The sequence below is a fragment of the Sprattus sprattus genome (assembly GCF_963457725.1).
Source record: "Sprattus sprattus genome assembly, chromosome: 7".
In the NCBI taxonomy this organism is placed as follows: Eukaryota; Metazoa; Chordata; class Actinopteri; order Clupeiformes; family Clupeidae; genus Sprattus; species Sprattus sprattus.
In genome coordinates, this window is record NC_137926.1 from 30,592,988 (window position 1) to 30,609,442 (window position 16,455).

A 16,455-nucleotide genomic window follows, 5' to 3' on the forward strand; every position below is an offset into this window, starting at 1 on the left:
CTTGCTCCTTCGGACTGATCCCCCTGTCCAGACTGTCCTGATGTATCTTATTGGTGTCATGAAGAATCTCACTGACTGAACTGTATCTCTTCCCCCTTCAATCCTTAGCAACAATATGGTCATATACTTAATAATAGAAACACAGAAAGAATGTAGCAATGGAGCGTTTATTATCAAACTATGGAATGGGAGAACAATATCCAATTTACCCTGAACACCAATACTTGGATCCCGAGGAGCAGTAAGTAGCATTCTGTGAATGAATATGGTGATTGCACTGTGTAGTTACAATTTGCTCGACAATAAGAGTGTGATGTGGGAGTACACTCTCTGAAGGGGGTCTTTGACATTGTGTCTGACATTTATGGTTTCAAACAGAGCAATAAACCCAAGTAATAACATTCATACACAGGTGATAGAGAAAGACTTGTCAAAGGTAGGTCTGAATGTTTCGACATGCAGCTGAGTAATCAGGCTAGTTATGTAAAATGTATTCACCAAAAGGTCGAGAAATATAACAATTGGTTCATGAATGATTAAAATATCATTTTAGGCCAGCTTTGTAAGCTAATCATTGTCCATATGATATGATCTTAATTTGTCAATTAATGTTTGATCTAAACCTGAAGGCACAACAGGATGTTTTAATATAAAACAATGTCAATTTTGAGGACATACACAGTGTACTTTACTTCTTTCATAACTCTAAACACTTTTTTGTAAGTTACCATTCTCTTTACCAGGGAAATATCTGCAGAGCACAAACTTTACAATAAAGATATCTTGAATAATTAACATTTTGGAGATATAACAGTGCTAACTTTAAAAGTTAGTTAATTTTTTACTTTAAAATATAAATAGAACTTTTATACAATTCATGTTAGCAAAGGTCAAATAAATGGTAGGCTTTTGTAGAGAACTGTGTTGTTGGAATGCAAAGGTCGTCATATTCGCACAAAGAGTTCTATTGACATTGGAGGGGACTGCAAAAATGCACACAGCAGTTTAAGCTCATTTACAGTAGTTTCAACTAGTCTCTTTCAGCAGTTGCTCCATGTTACCTCTCAAAACAAATTTGAAAGCTTCGCTTTCCAAAACGCCTCTCTAATCGCCTCTCTGCCTGTGGTGGAACTGCACAACACAAAGCAGTCGGGTTAAAACTGACAGAATGCTTATAACAAGACCAACCCTCAAGTGCTTTTTCCATTCAAGGAGGAAGAAACCTTCACTGCATTCCTGCATTCAAAACAATGACCTGGAGATATGTGGCTGTGCTTGATGTGTACAAAATGCTGCATACCTTTCTGTCTGGAATGGTGTCCATGACTACAGCAGACTGAGATAGAGACTCTGAGACAGAGACTTTCACTCACCTTCACTTTGATTTGACTTCAGGTATGAGTGCACAAACATGGGTTTGAAATACAAAACAATTGAGACGGATGGTCAGTGAAGTTCATTGACCTCACGTCGATCCGCATCTCTGTTAATAAGTTCACATGTGCTGATTTATTCTTTTGAGTTTAGACGTCCGTGTCCAGGGGAGGCCGCCTGCTCACAGTGGGGGAGAGGGAGTCCTGGCTGTGTGTGGAACTGATGCCTGTATCTGAGTCTGTGTCTATGGCATCGCCCGTCAGGCCTTGTCTGATCTTATCGGCTCCTAGCCCCTGCTGCTCCACACTGCACTTGGCCTGGCTCTTTAGTGGCGAGGGGCCTGGCTGCGGCAAGACTTCCCCCAGGTGCAGTGCACTGAGCTGGGCTGCGAGGAGCTGACACTCCTGGCTCTTGGAGAGCAGGGTGGTGTCGTGACACTGCAGCTCCCTCTCCAGCTCCTGTGTCTGGGAGTAGAGCAAGAGGCCAGACCGCATGCTGTGCTCCAGCTCCACGCGGGTGCTCTTCAGCTCCGGGGCGTCCATTCCGAGATCGGCAGGTAGCGCCGCCGTCGCCCCAAGCGTCTCATCGTCCCCAGGCAGCCAATCACTGCTCTGGAGCTCAACGTCAATATCCTGGGACAGCTTGAAGATGAGCTCCTGGTGCCGTCGCAACTGCTCCTCCAGCTGCTCCACGCTGTCATTTGTGTGCAGGTAGCCCTGCAAGCGCTCCTCACACATCCAATGGCTCTCGCAGCTGTCCGTCAAGCTGAGGTGGGGCGAGTCGCTTAAGGCCCCTGCCCCTGCCCCCACCCCCTCCACCGCCGCCGCCCCCTCCTGCCTCATTAGCCTCTCTGTCTGCTCGATCTGCAGGTCCAGCTCGCGGATGTGCTGCAACTGCTGCCGGAGGGTGTGGTCCTGCGAGATGATGAGCCGCACCATGCCGTCGATCTCCTCCGATCCCTCCTGCCTGCCAGTGGCGGCCGGCTCGCTCTCCCGCCGGATCCGGTCCAGCTTGCGGAAAGCCTTTTTCACCAGGCGCTTCTGTCGCTCTACTGGCAGGGTCTTGGCATACTGAGCTGGGCACTGCTCCCAGCGACGCGCCCTCCCCACGGCAGCGGAGCGCGACCTGGACGACCGCTTCCCAGCTTTGGCCGGAGGGGTGCACTCGCTGGTCTTGACCAGGACGAACTGGATGGAGGGCTTCTCCTCGCCCCAGGCGTTCCAGAGGCGCAGGATGCGGGTGAGGGGTGGCAGCGCCCGCTCAAAGCCCTTCCAGCGCTCCACCAGGCAGAACTCCTTGGGCTCGCCGTGGAGCAGCCGCCGGCTCTCCGGGAGGCTCATGTGGTCGTCCAGGAGCGCTTGGACCATATCGGCGCATGTGGTGTGTTTGGTGACTCCGCACACCGCCTTCTCCTCTTGGCACACGCATACCTGGATCTCCTTGCCTGGGGTCTCCTCTGTCTCCTTCGACCTGGTGAATAGACAATGGCAAACAACTGCTCAGTGACTACTGTGGTCAAATATGGTTCCTACAAGTTTGTTCCCTTTTAGAAAATATATGTAGTAACCCCTTTCAAAAAGTATGGACGGGATCCATTGGAGCTTAAGACATTCTCTCCGCTGCTTCAGTGAACAATGTTCTATGAGATACTATGCTCTCACATCTCTTCATCTGGTCATATGTCATTTGGTCATTTATGTTCCCAGGGGTATGTGTTATATCACCAAGCTCGGCTTAGTGGATCAGCATGTAACAATCACACACATCCTCATTAGCCTCGTCCTGTCAAGGCGCCTCAGATGATGGCTCAATTTGAGCAACGAGCAAAAAAGAAGAAGCACATCAATTAGGGCCTCTATTATATGATCATTCATCTTACTCATAAAATTCTTCATTTACTAATTATTAGACCAGGCTCACGGTGATTCAACAATCTGTCTCTTTTAAAACTCCCTGTCACGGTAAAATGACATACCGTTTTTTAAATATGTTCACACATTTTAGGGAATATTTCCCAACATTATAAATAGAAGCTGAGCTAAATCTATCACCTTTTAATGAAGAGTTACTCACAAGAGGCTTAGACCTAGTCTCCATGATGTTAGGACACAAAAGTGCCAACACTGAATGGAAATTAAGTTTCTGTTAATTGAAGGCAAGATTCTTTGGTCTCATGAAGAAATGAGCTAGTCTCTCAACATGGATACAGAACACACACATACACACACACACACTTTCTCTCTCCTTCTTTTTCACACCACCATAAATCACCACTACAACAGAGGGCTATAGTGAACAGAACACATAACATTGTTGCTACGTGTAGCACAGTCTCCTCACCCCCGGCTGAGTATGGTGAGGCCATTTGGGCCATAAGTCACTGTTGTATGTCTAGTCAAGGTCGGAGAGAGTAAGCTCAGGAGACATCGCAGGCCACTGGTCCTTTGTCTAGAACAAGGAGTGCAAGCTAGAGCAGCACAACACCCGACACAGCACAACCTTGCCAAATCACACAGTTTGGTTGGGTTGGATAGTGTTTACGTATCGTCTGATACTGCTGTATTTTGCCTTTCTGGGGGCAAAGGAACACAAGCTGGGCTTTGTGTGAGCCCTTGATGAGAGACCTCTCAAGAATGCGTATGCGTATGCAGCAATGTGACCGGCAGGTTAATGGTTAGGAGACCCTGAGAGTGGAATTGAGCAAAGGTAAACAACAGAAGTATGCAGGTGGCAAACAGAGACGCACACCTCCAGCATTTACGCACAACGACGTGACGACTTTCAGCCAACTATGGCAGAACTGTGGCTGCCACTTGGGATCTGAGGGAACATCTAGCTTGGTGTGTGTGTGTGTGTGTGTGTGTGTTTGTGTGTGTGTGTGTGTGTGTGTGTGTGTGTGTGTGTGTTTGTGTGTGTGTGTGTGTGTGTGTGTGTGTGTGTGTGTTTGTGTGTGTGTGTGTGTGTGTGTGTGTGTGTGTGTGTGTGTGTGTGTGTGTGCGTGTGTATGTTTGTGGGTGATGATGAATGGGAAAAGGTGCTTGCCTCTTTACTAAAGTACTTGAAGTATAATTCAGTTACCACAATGCTGTCTCCATTTCTGTATCCATGCCCTGTTTACATTAGCACCGCTAACATTCCTCAATAAATATAAACATATTTATTTGACTGCCATATTCATTTGATAAGTTTTATATTCTTCGCATTACAGCCGTGTCTGGTGCTGTCTAACCTGCGAGGGAGTGCTACGTGTGATGTCATTCCCAAAAGCTCATCGAATAAGAGCTCATCCCCGTAGGCGGCTGCCAGACACATATGTTTAGGGCTCACTGGAAGATCACCTCATCGCTCAGGCTCAGAGCTAAAAGCCTTTACCAGCCAAGGTATATCAGTTAGCTGCAGGCAACCGAGGGGGCCCTCTCTTGCATCTCTCTCATTATGTCTCGCGCCGTGTCACCCCCTATTAACTCTTCACACCGTCGGCTCCTTCAGGGCAGCCAGATGAATGAGGTCACGACAGCCATATTCTGTCAACTCCGCGAGAACATGCATGGTCACGCACGTAAATTACCCAAGTGCAGGGATTTGCTCACACCTACTCATACATTTTGACACTTGCAAACATGGACGCTGATAAATATAGTGTACCCACAAAGGTGCACACACACACACACACACACACACACACACACACACACACACACACACACACACACACACACACACACGCACACACACACACACACACTAGGTAGTCTGCTGTAGCCCAAGGGAAACCAACAGAAAGAATAGGGAAGCACCTGTGTTTGTGTTGTGTCACAATCATTGATCACTGGCCACGTCCTGCTCCATATTTCCTGCTACCAAGTTTAGTGCATTGTGACCACATGGAAAATGAAAATCCATCTTCACAGTCATATTGCCCCAGAGGCAGTGCTGGAATGGAAGTAAAAACAGGCTGCCACATCTTTGTACACCTGTGTTTAGCTTCCAACTGTTTGTGTGATTTTTATTCCATCCCTCCTAATTATGAAAACAGTATTTTGTTATTACACTGTCAATGCAGCCTAATCTTTGAACGCGCACAAAGCGAGTGTACTCCAGCATAATCCCAGCATGTATTTATGTGAGTGAGTGAGTGTGTGTGTGTGTGTTTGTATGTTTGTGCGTGTGCGTGTGCGTGTGCGTGTGCGTGTTTGTTTATATGTTTGTGTGTGCGTGTTTGTGTTTGTATGTTTGTGTGTGCATGTGTGTGTGTGTGTGTGCTGTACACATGTAAAAGAGCAGAAATGGCAGCAGGACTTTGGAGGGTGCAGTGAGTCTGAACAGGGTTATTGTTGGGTGGCAGTGACCAGGGAGAACCACAATAGACAACCTGACCCAAGATAAGCACAGAGCACAGGTCGAAGGTCGTAGGTCACATCCTCCCCTGCAGCACACTCCCTATACTAACACAATATGCACCACCAAGCAAGCACAAAGACTTATGGGAAGGCATATTCATTTCACCTTATTTGACATTTCGCCAATTGTCATTAACAATCCTTCAAACATTTTAATTAGCATGAATTACATGCAACTGAGCAGTCAAAGATGATGGTAGACTGGGGAATATTTTAGCCTGATAATTTCCATAGGCCTTTAGAGATACCCAATAAATCTCCATTTATTGACTTTGCAGGACTAGGAAATAACTATATCACTATGAAGGAAAGTGTGAAATCTTGGTGTAAAGAGTCAGCGAATCTTTTTGTGTGTTAGTGTGTTTGTATGTGCTCATGTGTGTGTATGTTTTGCGTAAGACAAAATCCTGAGTGAGCAACTTTGAACTCCAGGTGAACTTGGAAAAGTGGGAGAGAGGGTAATGTACTGTAAGAAGCCCAGTCGAAGGAAGGAGCTGTACGCACTAATGAGACTCAGGCAATATAACTACAGCAGCAGCCTCTGTTCTGGCTAACAGCCCACAGCGTCTACATGCTGCCCTACGTCCACACAACTCGCCCAGCACTGAGATGCTCTGAACCCACACCCTCTTTCACCTCACAGGCCACTGTGGGAGTCCACCCTCTTTGTGCTGTTATGTGCACCATACTTTCATGGAAATGTGTCATGCTAGGCATAACACGACACCAAACACGGTCACCTGCATGTGATTTATTTGAACATGTCACTACATGTGGGAGAGCTCCCATGTTCACTCCCTCTACATGTCACATTCGATTGCTGTATGCCTGCTCAAATACACTCTCAGAGTTTACACTCAGATTTCATGAAAACTATGAGTACTAGATCTGGATACTTTAGCACATAGTTTATGCTTCTGGTTGCTCTTACCAAGAAGTTATCTCTGTACCTAATTCCTGCTTCAAACAGCTTGTTTCCCTCTGGAATACAAAGGCAGTGACATCAACACCACAAAACAGGGATTTCCTGAGTCTTATCTGAAGAGGATGCAGGATTTTGATGAGAAAAACATAACTTTTTTTTCCAAGAGGTCCGTTATCTTCTGGGAAACTGCCCTGATAGGCATCTTCATAAAGACAAAACACAAACTCTTTCCCTTTACCAGCACTCTGAGGAGTTTACACAGGAATAGTGTTCAAACAACAATGTCATTTTGATTATTTTTATGCTAAAGTTATCACAATCACTGTTTCCCAATGATAATTGCATGAGTCAACACTAATTTAAAAAATGTAAACTGTTCTTGAGACCAAATCCAGTTTTACTCAAGACAAAAAAACTTGTTTTAGTAACAAAACATAACAACACAAGATATCTGAACAAGATAATGCTGTTAGCTTTTTCCAAACTTTAAATTCCCTCCATTCTTACAAAATTGATGCATTGACATGTTGACTGGCGAAACCATTTCTTATGGATAATTGTTCCAATGGAAGGGTTCTTATCTTTATATTCACCAGAACTCAATGGCCAGACGTGTCTTTGAACTGAACCACGCTAGTACTGTACATTTGACAATTCCTTCTGTGAATACAAATGTAGAGAAAACTGACTGTGTTTATTACCACTAACTTATCCCAAGATGTTGTTAGAGGCCCTTTAATGTGGGCCAGCCACAGAGTCAACTAAACTATCTGTCTTCTCCTCTGACGCCACCCTTTTCCATTCAGTATTGTGTGCTCAAACAAGCTACAGCACTTTAATGGTTTGAAATCACAGATATTAATTAGTTCTCTCTGATTATGATAGATCACATGTGGAACACTGTACACGGTTCAAAAGCATACCAGCAGATATGATAAAACAATCTAGAGCAAGTAGGAGACTGTCTCCCAAAAACATATCTGAGACTAAAAAGGGTTGAAGAGAAACTGCCTTTGATATGCCTTCAGATCCTAGCACAATAATTACAGTTGGCTTCGGCTGTAAAAGGTAATTATGTTGCAACTTGAAAAATAACACAAGACTATTTGCCATTACCAAAGATGTGGAGATGGGAGGTTCATTCACTTCAAATATTGATTTCCCCTGCAAACAACACAGTCTCATTTTGTTACCGAAAAATAGTATAAAAGCTGAACATGACAACAACATGACTAGAATAGAAAAGTGCGGTAACAAACATTGTTTTCTATCATATCCACTTTTCTTCATAGCAGTACCATGCATGGCTATTTTAGTTTCTATTCACAAGCTTTCGCAAGCTATATATATATACGTTGGAATAATATATGACCAACAATACACCCCCAGAGTTCACTTGACAGAGCCGCTCTGAACTTGTGAACACTGTTTTAATTACAGACCATCATTCAGTTGTGAAACACAAACACATTCACATACTCAGACCAACACTGCCAGGAGCATACTCATCTCTGACACCCTCAAAAATCCCACTGCGGTTCTCATGGAGCCATGAAACATCAAAACTAGATCCAAGCCACTTAGGAAGGCAGGGACGTTGATTGCACCTGAGACGATGACAGGCTCCCTCTTAACCTAAACCCAGACAGAGCTCCATCTTAAAAGAAATCAGGCAGTAATTACAGGCTTTGTGCTATGCAAAACAAGTAGGTCAGCTTTCATTAGGGAAAATACTAAATGTGCTTTTGGCATACAAGGATATATGATCCTTAGTCTAATGTTTCACGGGGGTAACAATTTACCTGTTCATCCTGACAATTAACAACCCCCCACATGCACAACTTCAGCCGTGAACAACAAGGTATTCAATCCCTTCAAGGAGAAGTCTATTGACAAGTGTTTGGGCAGGGATATGACCTATTGTTGTGTACTATGTGAATCTATAAAGTTATTGTTTCTCTCTACGCGCTTCTAAAGAATGCACGCACACACATACACACTCTCAGACACACACACACATTCACGGAAATACTGTAATTATATTAACTACATGGCAGATAGCCTTCCTTTACACTACATGGTACCAGTAACATGATACTCAGCTACCATCACTACCAATTTTCCTTAAGCTACTAAAAAAGTATTCAAAAGTCTGTCGTTACCACTTCTAATTTGTTAACTAGAGTTTAGTTCGAGAAATAAACCACGATTCCCCTATTCCCAAATCATCATTAGTTTACATTAGCTGGGAAGATGAAGAGTTCTTGTATCCAAAACACGCATAGTTAAATTTGGACTATATCTTCCTTCACAAAAACGAAGACAACACATACACTAAATGTATACAATTATTTTAAGTGAATGTTAAACAGCGACATTTAAGTGGACGTTATAATATTTACAACTTAGCTAAACATTTTATTTGAAAGACGACGAAGTACCTGTTTTTCAATCGCGCTTTTAGAAAATTCCTTCCAAACGGAGCCATTGCAAAACTCTGCTGTCGAGGTCCAAGGAAATTAAGTTTGTTGCATGGCGAAAAATCTGTCCAGTGACCTCAACTTTCCTCAGTGTTACAATGAGCAACTGAGAAAAAGTTGAAGAACTCCTCAACTTGCTGTAGGGAACTTGCAAAGCGCACTTTTCGGGAGGGCCGTCCCACTTCGGTAGTGCCGATTTCAGCGCAGGGCAGAATGACTTACATCAGAGGCACTGCGGGCTACCTATAACCTGCCGGTTGATTTGAGCTGTTCGACTGTCATGAAGCCTGAAAAGACTTTTAAACAAAGGACAATTCCAAAATAAACTTGTATTGTTTCGTTCACGACGATAATGCAGTTATATGTAGCAACACGTTTGCTTAAATAACATGCGGTAGGTAGCTATTACGCCTACAGCTATGAATAGCTGTAGAAAAGTTTTCAAATGTGGCCTGAATTACTGCACATTTGTGACTCCTAATGTTTACTTAAGTCTTTCCACAAGACCTGGATATTGGTGTTTAGGCGGAGAGTCCTCTGTTACCCACAAATAGTTTAATGTCTTCACTAAAACATATTTTAGGTTAATTATGGTAACTATGGTTTGAGTACATAGGGCGAGTTGCCATTTATTTGGTCTGTCTCTTGCACTAGTTGAGATGACGGAGCTGCTCACGAGCGACGTCCAGCGGGCATGCCCGTGCACCACGTTGAAGTTGTCCCTGAACCCTTTTTCGTTTCCCCGCCCCTGAAGTCATTGATGACACAACGGTCCACATCCTCATTATTGAAAAGTGAAGATAAAATCTTATTTTTTCTGGATTCTGTATTTATGATTTGAGTCTTCTTTGTGTTGAAAATTGCCACTGATAATTTAATTGTTTGAGAGTTTTGTAATGACTTGGTGTGAAGTAAGTTTGATTAAAAGGTAGCAAGCAACAGAGACCTGCTTAGTGGTCACATGTCTTTTCCCCACATTATTCTGATATTTGTTTCAAAATTTCCAGATTCCATGTTTGATACAGAAATACTCTTGCCCTCACCATTAGTCACACGTCTTGTTTATGGAGTCCTATCCTTTCAGACACCTTAGTTCCACTATAACCCCCCAACACTTTAATCACACCCCTACTCACACACACACACACGCACACCCACATTCACACGCACACGCACACGCACACGCACACGCACACGCACACGCACACACACACACACACACACACACACACACACACACACACACACACACACACACACACGCATTTCAAGTCCTTCAGACACCCAATCAGAAGAAGCCAGTTGAGCAGCAACATCAGAATAGGCAAACACAAGTGTCTGTGCGGATGAAAGTTATTAAAGTGTGGACGTCAGCTTGATGAGGAGTGGACCTGTGACGCAAGGATGATGTCTGATGTCACCATGACACAGCAGAGGGCACGGAGAGCAACAAAGAGAGAGATGGAGGCTAGGAGAGATGGAGGGAGAGAGGCTGATGGATAGAGAGTGAGAGAGAGAGAGAGAGAGAGAGAGAGAGAGAGAGAGCGAGAGAGAGAGAGAGAGTTAGGGAAGGGAGGGGTGAGGAGTGGTGAAGCTGCCCCCGGAGATCCTGCAGGCTCATATATACTGGGTGGAATGGAACCCTGAGCACCACTCTCCACCCCTGCACTGGCAAAGAAGGCAAGGGAGCGCACTGGATAGAGGACTCACAAGGAGACAGAACAGCCTCAGCGTCTCTCTTTCTTTCTTTCTTTCTTTTCCTACCCCTCTCTTGCTCAACCTGTCTCTCTCTCTCAACAACTTTTGTTGACGTCTTAACCTATGGACTTGGGCCCAGCCTAGTTGTTTGAGAATTGTTGGATGGTCCTCAAGATGCGGATGCATATAGTGTTTGCAGTTCTCCTGGTGTTTGTGAGCCATGCTCTGTGTTCAGGTAAGCATGGCCATCTTTAAGATGGATTTAAATGAAGGCATGAGATGAGAGAAGTCGATAACGTGTCAGCTCAATTACTAATGCGAGTTATTGGGACAGCATATTGGAATGGATATGTGTATTTTCATCTCTACTTTTTAAGTGTAATGACATTTTCAGTCTAGCAAAATGAAAAATTATATTGCCTTATTAAATGAAATACAAAGTATCAATTAAATAATTTCAATGAATTCAATGGGAACCACAAATCACATAGGTGGGAGGGCTTAGATAAGAAGCTACAAATGTTATCGATATTATCTCCAGTGTAACTATTAGATATACTTGCAATGAAAGAACCTTTCACAGCACCTGTTTACAGACTACAGTTTATGAACTAACACTGTTCCAGACGCCTGATAATTCGAGATTGGTCAAACAATCAGTTAAGTTTCAAAGCTACATAGGGATTTGTCTACTACAAAATTACTTTGCCATTATTACGCATCTGTTTATTTGTTTTGCATTAAAACAATGCTTTGGAAATATTTCACGTAATTGCACTCCAAATTTCACTTGAGATACATTAACATTACATTGTAGCTGGGTTTCCATCCAACTTTTACATACGCTTGAAATTCGCATAAAATCTTCTAAATCAAATAATACATCGATTTGCTAGAGGGGGGTAGATTAGCTACCTATTTGCAAATATTTGTATCGTATGATGCGATCAAGGTTAATGGCAACGGGTTTATTCGCATCAAATCGCATTTGGTGAGATTTTATGACGTGTTTCCGTTCAAGTTGCTCTGACAGCATCACGTTTTGAACCCACAATTGTTCACAACTCTGCACTTGATTAGGAGAGTTAACACAGACACATAACAAAGATGAATCGTGCACAGACTCGCACTGATGAATGCGCTTAAACATGCGAATGAGTGAGATGTCCCGATACTGATATGAAGATGAAAATACTAAAGCTTAGCATATCACATTTTTGATTAATTTATTTCTCGACACATTCTATGTATGTTGTTGTTTTTGGTGTAGAAGATTAGGTCTTCTGTATTTCAACAGATGTTGACCAGGAGAAGCGGACGATAGAAGAGGAGTTGTTGAGCAGTCTCTTTACTTCAAAGGTACTGTGATGTTTTATTTTTGCACCTGCCGTGTCCCCTTGTAGTGTGCAGAGTACAAAGGCATCACTGGCACTCCGACGTGTGTCGAGCGCTTTCATAAAGACTGAATATAGATTTGCCCTTTGGCTTCAGTGTACACAATATAAGAATCAACTGCTCGCTATAGTCATAGTTGAATAGAACGTCATGGATAGCTCTTTTAATTAGATTAGTCAATCTTAATAGAAATGTCAAATAACAAAGTTTGTAAATGTCTTTTTAATTGGATCACTACATTTCTAACATGATTTATTATATAAATATTGAACACAATTAACGTGATTAATGACAGATTTGTATTAAACCACACCTATTTTCAACCTCTGTGACAGAATAAAGGGAATCAGAGAGTGAACTACGCTCCTTACTTAAGAATGTATTACCAGAGCAAATGTGTTTAATATGACAGTCAAACGTCCTACTCTTTCTCTTTCTCGCTTACATTATGATAAATGACTAGAAATGTAGGCAAGTCACCGAGCCACCAGCAAGACCAATAAGTGAAGAGATTAACAGCTCTGGCCCCTCAGATACCTCAGACAGCAATCTTAATGAAGCTGCATAAGCGTGATACCTAAGGCTTAGAGACTTGATATAACAACAGGCATAGGTATGAACTGAGAAACTGACAGTTAATGTTTCCCTAAGAACAATAATTTGGCCTGAAGGACAGTAATTGCCTTGAATTTGTAATAATTGCCAATAATGGCATTTTTAGAATATTATGAGCAAATGAGTCTTGGGACTATGGGAAGCGGTGCTTTCTGTGTATATTTGAAAGCATTTTCTCATTCATTTGCACTTCATTATTTATCCACTGTTTACTCTGGTTGGTGGAACGCCAGCTGGCAGCTGAAATGAAACAAATGTCTCTTGACACTGGCACCAGCCATGGGCAGCTATTTGGCGAAAGCTGGTGAAATCCAAGTGCCGGGGCTGCCACGAGTCGCAGGCTCATCCCTGCTGTCTCCCGCTGCCATGGACAAAGAACAAAGTCATCATGAGCTCCATTACTGCAGCTGACAGCAGCAGGAGCAGAGGGAATATGAACTACAAGAATATCTCTCCCACACCCTCACGAGAGAAAAGACCCATACAGAGGTGCTCTCTACCACAGAGCCCAGGCTGATTAATCAGTGATGGGACAGACACTTGTAATGATGCGATGTAAAATGTTATGCTCTTTGCTCCTGTACGCTCCGTTAAATTGGCTGGAGGGAAATGTTAGGTGCTGTGCTGTAATTGGGCGCTGGGGGGACACGGCTCTTTAAATGCCAGAGGTGCAACTGTGCAGCCAGCTTCTGTCAGCGGTCACTCCAGGGAGCCATTTGATTGCCTCCGCAGGCAGGACCATTTTACACAGTGGCATTTCCTTGTCCATTGTCCCTTCCCTCTGTTCTCTCTCTCCGACTGAGTTTTTCCTCATCAAAGATCAAGCCGTTTATCACTCTCACCAACTGACAGCTTTATGATTCAGGGTTGAGGAAAAGCTGTTGCTTGATGTCTTAAAAAACACGTTCCTTGGGAGAAAAAAGAGAGGTGGAGAGATCCGGAAAGACTGGTTTTCCTGCTCTGTGTTAACCTACACAGTGAGGAGAGAACATCCTAATGTCCTGGGTTTCTCAGACTCATCCATACTTTCCCAGCTAATGTGCTAAGTCAGATCCCTCCACAGCAGGCTAGACTGTCAGGAGGCAATAAAACGTTATTAGAGTGGAGAATAAAAACAATTAAAGAGTAACAAAATGGAGATGAATCAACACCACTGCTTTGTTGAGATCATTTCAGCTTTGAAACCCTAAAAACTTCTCTAAAATGAGATGGTTGAAATAAAGAGGAAGTTAATGAGTTCATGACCAGTTCTGTCTCAAAAAGGAGCCTTGATATACCTGTAGTGTGCAGCCACCTCTGCCAGGCAGATAGTCCACTGATGTGTCAGGGCTCTGATAGAGACTGAAGTCTCTCCTCTCTGTCCCTGCGCTTGAAGCAGAGCAAACACAGCGCCGTCTTGTGGCGGCTGACGCTTCTGAAGGTGTGTGCCACACTGGACAGTCTGGATGAGGCGTGGCAGCCAGAGAGCGAGACCCCACCAGAGGAGGAGGAGGAGTACTTCAGGTTCCGCCTACCACCTGTCAGCCAATCAGCGGAGGAGCTCTACGACCTCCGGAACCTCTGTAGAGTACTGCAGCCCAGAGAGGTGAGTGATTACACATGAACGCGCGCTCACGCACGCAGGCACCCACGCAGGCACACAGGCACGCAGGCACGCAGGCACACAGGCACGCACGCACGCACGCACACACGCACACACACACACACACACACACACACACACACACACACTCTCACTCACACACACACACACACACACACACACTCACTCTCTCTCTCTCGCTCTCACTTTTACTCACTCACAGACACAAACACAAACACAAACACACACACACACGCACGCATGCACACACACACTTGCACATGCACACAAGTATGATTGCTTATCATCACACAAAAGTACAGACACCTATATGCAACACATACTCTTACAGACACACATACATATACACTTATGTGTATTGTATCCACAGCGAATAGAAGAGACCTAGCAAAAGCATACATTCAAACTAAATTTAGTTACATATACTATATATACATATACTTTATAACTATTCACTTGCATACAAAACACACACACACACATATTTACACACAAACACACACTGACACATTTAGATACCTGCATAAGACTTTGCATAAGGCTTATTTTACAAGAGTTGTCTTTATGCACACCATCCTAGATGTAATACTTGAACACCAGTTTTCTCGGTTATTTATCATTTTGATGCATGGGCCTCTCTAACACACCCGTCAGTGACACTGACACATAGCTAATTGCAGCTTGGGGCCGGGCACAGAGCAGAAGCCAGAGATCTGCCGTGCACCACCCAGTTAATCATACTCATGGCGCGAGGATATCCCTTGCAGTAGGCCTCTGAGGAGAGGAGATGTTTACAGACGGCCATGTTTCTGTCCCAGGTCCAAGATGTGGAGGACTACCTGGACTTGGACCAAAACAGCGACAACCCGCTGAAGAGGAAATCCCCTTACATCCTGAAAAGACAACTGCACACCAGCAAGCAGGCGCGGAGGCCCTACATCCTCAAGCGAAGTAGCTTATTTTACTGACACCCCCTGAAAACACTCTTGTGCTAAAGAAGAGACATTTTACATTCTGTGAATATGTGCCTGTGCTTAATGTAATAACATCAGCAATGGTTTTTCAGTTCCTCATCCTATTTGGTTTGTGTACTTTATCCATGAAGGCCCTTCAGTGTGTTCTAAGATGAACCTTGTCTTTTTCTCGTTCTCATAACAGGCTATGTACATAAACAATAAAAACTATAAGGCAAGAATGGTATGGATGTATCAATATGAATATATTTGTCCATTGTATGTATATTTATTTTTCTTGTCAATGTAATAAAAAAGATACAAGATTTCAAATATTTGACATTTTGTCACTGAAATGTATAAAAATACTTGTGGAATTTGAACATACCAAAATACTATGTGTGCACTAGTGATGAGAACTAGAGGTCGAAGTGTGGAAGTGTATTCGGGGCAGATTTGGAAAGTGAAGTTGTTCCGAGGGAGGTGAACTACTTTCACAACTGGCGATGTACATCTTCATGAGGTGAGTTCACAGCTCATCAGATACGAGAGGGACCAGAGAGATTCGTACCACTTCAGCAAGGCAGAGATATTCAGTGTTAGCGGTGTGGTACAAGGTGTGCCAAAACAAAACAGAATGAGACAATATGTTTCACCTTGGTGGTCATGTGAGGTTGTATGTAGTATCACAGTAAAACTAAGTAGATGATTGTGGACTTTAGGAGACGGCAGGGGGTGGAGCATACACCCCTTCACATCAATGGATCTGAAGTGGAAAAGGTCAGCTGCTTCAAGTTCCTCGGGGTAAACATCAGCAATGATCTCACCTGGTCTGCCCACACTGATAAGGTGGTCAAAGCTGCCCGGAAACGCCTCTTCTTCCTGAGGAGACTCAGGAAGTTTGGCATGAATCCAGACATCCTCAGCAACTTCTATAGATACACTATAGAAAGCATCTTGACTGGTAGCATCTCAGTGTGGTTTGGGAGCTGCACAGCCATGGACCGTAAGG

At 43.7% G+C, this 16,455-nt stretch overlaps 2 protein-coding genes across 2 annotated transcripts; one reads left to right on the top strand and one right to left on the bottom strand.

The window, feature by feature from the left end:
* Positions 1–237: 237 nt before the first annotated feature.
* On the bottom strand, positions 238–9,266 carry rassf9 (Ras association domain family member 9). The gene is made up of 2 exons (XM_080841911.1): positions 9,141–9,266; positions 238–2,844 (listed from the first exon to the last, which is right to left on the bottom strand). The coding sequence occupies exons 1-2, from the start codon at positions 9,185–9,187 to the stop codon at positions 1,524–1,526; spliced, it is 1,368 nt and encodes a 455-aa protein (XP_080698037.1). The 5' UTR covers positions 9,188–9,266; the 3' UTR covers positions 238–1,523.
* Positions 9,267–11,039: 1,773 nt separating this feature from the next.
* On the top strand, positions 11,040–15,458 carry nts (neurotensin; the record flags this gene model as incomplete). The annotated part of the gene is made up of 4 exons (XM_080842030.1): positions 11,040–11,112; positions 12,175–12,236; positions 14,263–14,472; positions 15,309–15,458. The coding sequence occupies 4 exons, from the start codon at positions 11,040–11,042 to the stop codon at positions 15,456–15,458; spliced, it is 495 nt and encodes a 164-aa protein (XP_080698156.1).
* Between the last annotated feature and the right edge of the window lie 997 nt (positions 15,459–16,455).